The sequence below is a fragment of the Juglans microcarpa x Juglans regia genome, chromosome 3D (genome assembly GCF_004785595.1).
Source record: "Juglans microcarpa x Juglans regia isolate MS1-56 chromosome 3D, Jm3101_v1.0, whole genome shotgun sequence".
Taxonomy (NCBI): domain Eukaryota; kingdom Viridiplantae; phylum Streptophyta; class Magnoliopsida; order Fagales; family Juglandaceae; genus Juglans; species Juglans microcarpa x Juglans regia.
Window position 1 is genome coordinate 15,122,908 of NC_054598.1, and position 7,058 is coordinate 15,129,965.

General features: G+C 33.3%; 1 protein-coding gene across 1 annotated transcript; it reads left to right on the forward strand.

Moving 5' to 3' along the window:
• Nucleotides 1-292: 292 nt before the first annotated feature.
• Nucleotides 293-2,273, forward strand: LOC121255932 (equilibrative nucleotide transporter 1). The gene is made up of 2 exons (XM_041156494.1): nt 293-1,029; nt 1,386-2,273. The coding sequence occupies exons 1-2, from the start codon at nt 477-479 to the stop codon at nt 2,114-2,116; spliced, it is 1,284 nt and encodes a 427-aa protein (XP_041012428.1). The 5' UTR covers nt 293-476; the 3' UTR covers nt 2,117-2,273.
• Nucleotides 2,274-7,058: the final 4,785 nt, after the last annotated feature.

A 7,058-nucleotide genomic window follows, 5' to 3' on the forward strand; every position in this document is an offset into this window, starting at 1 on the left:
AATATTTTTGAAAAGTTAATGTTTTATTATAAAAATGTAAAATAACTTCGTATTGTTTTAAAAATATGAAAGTTATAATTATGAAGTACTATTATAATAAGGTTTAAATTTTTTGTATTTTTAATAATAATTGTGATAATGACATATTTTATAATTATTTATTTAAATAATATATATGGAGCGACATAAAATCTACTGTATCACTATCAACACGTGGCAGAATGAATATGAACATTAATTAGTTCAAAAAAGAATATTTAAGCGCATATCTCTCGAGTCTCGAGCATATATACATTGGTCCCAAGCAAGGACGACGTCGTTTGTTAGGCGTGCCGGCATCAACCAAAGCAACCAGGTATCCAGTTGCAGCCGTAAAGATCCAGTGGGCAGATCCAACCCCCCCCCCCCCCCCCCCCCCCCCCCCCCGATCCCACGTGATTCGCGAGAGTCAAAGATCTACGTTATTTTGGATTCCGATGGGTTTCACCGGTAAAACCACAGATGGCGATTCCGAATCAATCCTCCTCCTATCCTCCGACGCCCCGGCCACCGCCACCACCATAGCCACAACCACCACGGCCACCAAAGACGCATTCCACTTGGCCTATATAATCTACTTCACCCTCGGTTGCGGCTTCCTCCTCCCATGGAACGCCTTCATCACCGCCGTCGATTACTTCTCCTACCTCTACCCGGACGCCAGCGTCGACCGCATCTTCGCCGTCGCCTACATGCTTGTCGCCCTCTTCAGCCTCCTCATCATCATCCTCTACGCCCACAAGTCCGACGCCTTTGTCCGGATCAACGTCGGCCTCGGCATCTTCGTCCTCGGCCTGCTCGTCGTCCCCGTAATGGACGTCGCCTACATCAAGGGCCAGGTCGGGTTGTACGACGGCTTCTACGTCACTGTCGGGGCGGTAGCGCTCTGTGGTCTGGCCGATGCGTTGGTCCAGGGTGGGGTCATTGGCGCCGCCGGTGAGTTGCCCGAGCGCTATATGCAGGCTGTTGTTGCCGGCACAGCCGCTTCAGGTGATTAGACACTCTTTATTACTACTAATTTCAATTTCTTCTGTATCAAATTCTAAATATCAAAAGGAAAGCGAAATATATTATTCACTGTGTGGTCATTTTCCGGAAAATTGATCCGAGTATAAAAAAAAAGAAAAAAATCATTTCGAGTATCTCCAATTTCGATCTTGATGTAATAGAACTAGAAGGTCACTAGTCGGTACAGGAGTCTTGGCCTCTAAGGGTTTCAAGCAGAGTAATCTGTGCTATTTATAACTGTTAAACTTGAGGAGATGTTCATTGCCTAATCTACAAGTTCAAACAATTTCATCTGAGAGAGTTTAGTTACACTGCTTTTGCAAATTGTTGATTGCCAGGGGTCCTTGTTTCTTTTCTGCGGATCATAACCAAAGCTGTATACTCTCAAGATTCAGATGGCCTGAGAAGCAGTGCAAACCTCTATTTTTCTGTTAGTATCGTGGTTATGGTAATATGCATTGGTTTTCACAATGTAGCTCACAGACTTACAGTTATTAAGTACTACAAAGAGTTGAAAGTTCAGGCTGTAAATGAGGAGAAAGAAGAGAAGGGTCCCCTGACTGGGCCTGTATGGAGAGCAACTTTATGGCACATAGTAGGAATGGTCAAGTGGTATGGATTTGGCATTGTCCTCATTTATATTGTGACTTTGTCAATATTTCCGGGATATATCACAGAGGATGTGCACTCACAAATTCTCAAGGATTGGTACTCGATTCTTCTCATCACTGGCTACAATGTGTTTGATCTGGTTGGAAAGTCTCTGACTGCAGTATATCTCCTCGAAAATGCAAAAGTCGCAATTTGGGGCTCTGTTATAAGGTTGCTGTTCTTTCCTCTCTTCTTGGGGTGCTTGCATGGTCCCAAATTCTTCCGAACAGAGATTCCGGTGACGATTCTGACTTGTCTTTTGGGGCTAACTAATGGATACTTGACAAGCGTGTTGATGATACTGGCTCCCAAAGTTGTCCAATTACAACATTCAGAGACTGCTGGGATTGTGATTGTATTGTTTTTAGTTGTTGGTCTGGCTATTGGTTCAATTGTATCTTGGTTTTGGGTCATTTGATTATAAAGCAATTTGCATGGTATTAACAGCAGCGAGACCTAGAACTTGCTATTATTGCCACCTCCCGGCAATGGGAGTTGGAATGGATTGCCTTTGTGGTGTTTGCATTCTGTAAAGCCTTGTAAACTATGTTGTTAATGGCATTTTTCTTCTTTTCTGCTGCGTGTGTTGTTAAACTATATGATCGCAAGCTGTACTAATTGGTTTACTGTTAGTTTTCACCCTCATTCACATGGCAGAAATTCCCTTTCGGCTTACCATTTGTTAAGAAGAGTCTACCCCTCACAAAGAGACATCAATTCATACCCTCCCAATGACTCTCTTCATCGCCAAATATGATTCGATCTTTCTCATTTTTCTTGAATTGCTTTAAGAAAAATTACATTTACAAGTTGATATGGACTCATTTTTCACACAATACGATTTAATTTGTAAATTAATTTATGTTTAAACTTCTTTTACATGTCATCAACAGTGTGGAGAATATGATATCCACACCAGATTGTTTTACTAGAAACCTGCGAGCACTTTCCTTGTATACTTAAAATACACGAGAAAACTGTCTTATTAGGACCAGAATGATCGCAGTTGCTCCATGATGAAATGATCAAAGTATGTTTCACTTTGTACTTGTGTAAGCTACCAATCCTCGCATACGATAAATAAAAGAATCGTAAAATAGAAATTACTTGTAGACTACTGTTGCTTTACTTGAAAGCACTCTTGTTTTAGTCGCAAGCTACCTTCATTTGGGAAAAACCAAAAAATAAAGAAAGAGAGGCGCTGGAGACCGAACGCAGTGTGTATATAAAATTTACACACCTCCAATAGAAGAGTTGACATGTACGCAATCTATGAATTGAATGATAGAACCGGATACACTTTTACCGGCTGAGCAAGTAAAAGCTTTCCATCTCTTTGCGTCTGCAATTTTCTTTTATTGCTTTCGTTCAGCTTCTTATTCATCAAGTAAAACCAGAACGTACTTTTTACTTAGAATAAGATTTGTTTAGTGTCTATCCAAATCTTCATCTCTTTTTGAAAACGAAAACAAAAAAAGGGTCTCTAACAAATTCGTTATTGGGTGAAGGCAGTTTACACTATATTATAATATTATTGATTGCCGGGATTTGAAATGTTATTTAGTTACAAAATGGTTATTTGGGTTAAGATCTCTCTTAATAATCAATGTTTTCAGTTGAATTTTTATTTTATATAAATTGTCATAGAAACCTTACTAATACAACTAATTTTTATTACTCCACTAGCTGGTGTTCTCCATAGATAATCTTAAAGCAGCTCTACGGGGAAGGGGTCCTGATAGATTGAGCAGCAAGAAAGTTTTCCTTTATGTTCACACTTCAAGCTCCATCAAGGAAGAAGAAATTGGGAGATCAGATGTGTGGAATAAAATCTGGTATGGAAGGGTGGTGATGGGTTTGAGATGAGAGAGAGAGTGAGTATTGATGTAAGGGAGAGGAGAGCTAGGGTGGAGAAAGGGAGAGATCAAAGTGGCTTTAGGAAAAAGAGAGAGCGAAAGGTTTCACTGTAAATAAACGTAGACTACTTACGCGTCCGTTTTTTATTGAAGGGTGTAAAATAATATTTCATACCAAATTCGGTTTGAAGCTTTTCTCATAAAGAAATTCTTTGGATATACCACTTTTTTTTATTAAAAAAATAAATAAATAAATAAAAGAAAATGAAAGAGGTGTGATCATTTTTTTCTAATCTAGAGGAGTGCAAGTCCTACATCATCAAAGAACATATATAAATATATATATATATATATATATATATATATATATATATATATATATATACACACTAGGTCGGAACAACTTTGCATAGTTCGGCAAAATAATTATTTAAAAAAAATAGTATATGTTTCATAAAAAATTGATTTTAATCAATAATTTAAGGCATATGGGAAAAAAATATGAAATCTAGCAAATATTTAGGGGTAATGATAGTTAAGTAGAGTATAATAATTACATGTTTGCATAGATTAGATGATAAAAATATTAGTTCAAAATAAAACATAGTCCAACACATATTTATAACATCGATAGTTTTAGCAAAGTTGTCTGCGATAAATTTAATACAAGCCCAACAAAAACATTAGTTCAAAATATAACATAATCCAACACATATTTATAACATCGATAGTTTTAGCAACAAACCCAACAAAAACGTCAGTTCAAAATATGAGTCCTTTGATGTTTTTACTATGATCCATCATTTTGTGTCATATTGTATTGTATCAATAGAGATGACATTGAAATTCTTGTGCTGCTGTTGGTTGAGTCAATTGGGATCTACTAAAAATTCAATCATCCATTCTTTCTGCGAAACTTGTGCTATAAGATTTTTTATATATGACAGATGTTACTGCAAAGGAAATTTTTAATAGCCTTCCATGATTAATAAAAATTTAAAAAACAGATATGCTGGAAATTGATGTCTTCTAAATTAACACAAATCTTTGAATGCAATGTTCTTACTTAAATTACTATGTATGTTATAAATAAAAATAAAATTAGCATAACATACAAGTATATAAAAATCAATTTAAATGATTTTTGTTATAATTTGCTTTTAATAGTTTTTTTAAATATAAACCTTAATGTGCTTATAAATAATGTAGTAAATATGTCAAAAATTTTAAGATAGATTTTTTTACTCACAACAATAAAGGTAATGGAAAACAAGAAAACATACATTGCTAGTGTGATTAATAAGTTTAACTACCGAACAACCAAATGCTTGCTCTACAACTTCACCAAACATAACAGCAGATAGTCTTCATGTACCATCGTCGACTTCAACATATGCTCAACAATTATAAATTTGATGGAAATATCATTTTAAGTTAAAATCAATAAAAGCTATACATTAAATTTGCCACATAAATTATCAAACAAAACAAAAAATTTGAAAGATACATGTCGTGATTGGGAAATGCTTTGGTGTTTAGAATGGTAACAAAGGAAGCTATCATTGTAATCATACACAGTTCCTTTATTACAGACAATACATGACATGTAAAAAAAATCTAGTGCAAGTCAACCTCAATTATCTTCATCTTTATCTAAAATTTTGCTTTCTACATTACATTATAAACAATTTTTTAGGTGAATTAATTGTATAAATATTTGAATTTGTTATGAAGAATAGGATTTCACTGCCATATGTTGTAAACTTTTGATCAATTCAGCAATATCACAATTCTTGATTATTTCTCGAATACCAACAGAAGACAGAGATGTAGAATGATATATCAAGCATTTTATAATAATACTCCCAAGTAATAAATCATTAATCACCACCTTTAAAATTCATAAAAACAAATGCAACATAAGAAATAAAAATATGGATATTTCAATATTCAAGTGGCATGAAACAAGTAATGACTTATTCGTGACAATTACCACTCTTGTAATGAAGTTGCCTCGGGAAGAACAGGACTAATCATAAATTTACTTTTTGGACGCGATGAAAGAGACAATCTTTCATTGAAAATAAAGATCATGATTAATGAAAGCACATGCAATATAAAAGAAAATATATGATTGTTAATTATTAAAAATACCATTATAAGAACCAACTTTTATCCTTGTTCTAAATATAACTGGCTTTATCCCAATTATTTTCGAGATTTTTTTGTATTCATCTTGCATAAATTGACCCCACATAGTTAAATATATGGAGTTTAAGCTACAAAATTGGAAGAAGAAAAAATTAACAGAATATGTAAGAAATAAAGAACGAAACATAATTCTAAAAGAGTGAACTACCAAAAAAATATTTTGACCTTGATCAATAACATATATTTCTTGAATAGTTATTGGTCCATACACTGAAGTTATCTCTCTACATGGCTTGATATGGATTGCAACAACCAAAACATCTGACAAATAAGATTTAAATTTTCAATACATTGATAATTAAAGATTCTAAAATAAAGAGTAAGTTACTTATTTCTGCAATTGAGTCTTTGTAAGCATCTAATTTGTTGAATGGAATGAGTTGGTACTTCAGTGGTTCCAATTGTTCTTCATCTTTCGAAACGTCCTCAATTATCGTTTTAGAATTTAGGATCTATTGATATTCATGTGTTTCAATTCTATAGTGATCTCACATATGTATTACTGATGTAATATGACCGAAAAATATGTAAAGTATCATCTCGTAAATCAATATCTTTATCAAACATTGTCGCTTACACTCGATTTTCCTGTATAGTATAAGAAATCGAAACAAATAATTTACAAAAAAAAAAAAAAAATTGTAATGAATAATTGAGTATAATAATTTTGTTTGATTTTAAATTGTTTTTGTGTTTTAAAAAAATAATATTTTTTAAATGCATTATAAGAAGAGAACTAAATGAACGGAACATCATCAACATTTATATAATATGAAAAAATTTTAAAAATCAAACATCAAAAGCCCAACAAATCAGTAGTAACAAAATAAAAATAAAAAAACAAACTTTAATAGATAGGATGCAAGAATAACAAAATCATTTACAAGTTTTTAGTTCACACAAAAAAACAAAAGACAATAGATAGAAATAAATACTATACCTCTGGATCAATCAATGTTAGGTTTTGGTGCTTCACTGGCGAGCGTTGGCCTATTCGTTTAGGTAACTTGTCTACCATGCTCATTTTCATTTTCCAATTTATTATATTTGGAGTGATATCTTTTATCGATGTATAAACTGTCTGAATCTTTAAAACTATTCATATACAAAAATATTAAACGTGTAAGTATAATAAACTCAATACCAAATTTAAAAAGAAAATTGCAAAGAGAATTAAAAAACACAATAAATATTTCAAGAACACAATACTAAACATACAGAAAAGGGAATTCTGTTAAATGTGTAATTTCATTTAAGTAGTTAAACTCAAATTATACAATTGAATCATTACCC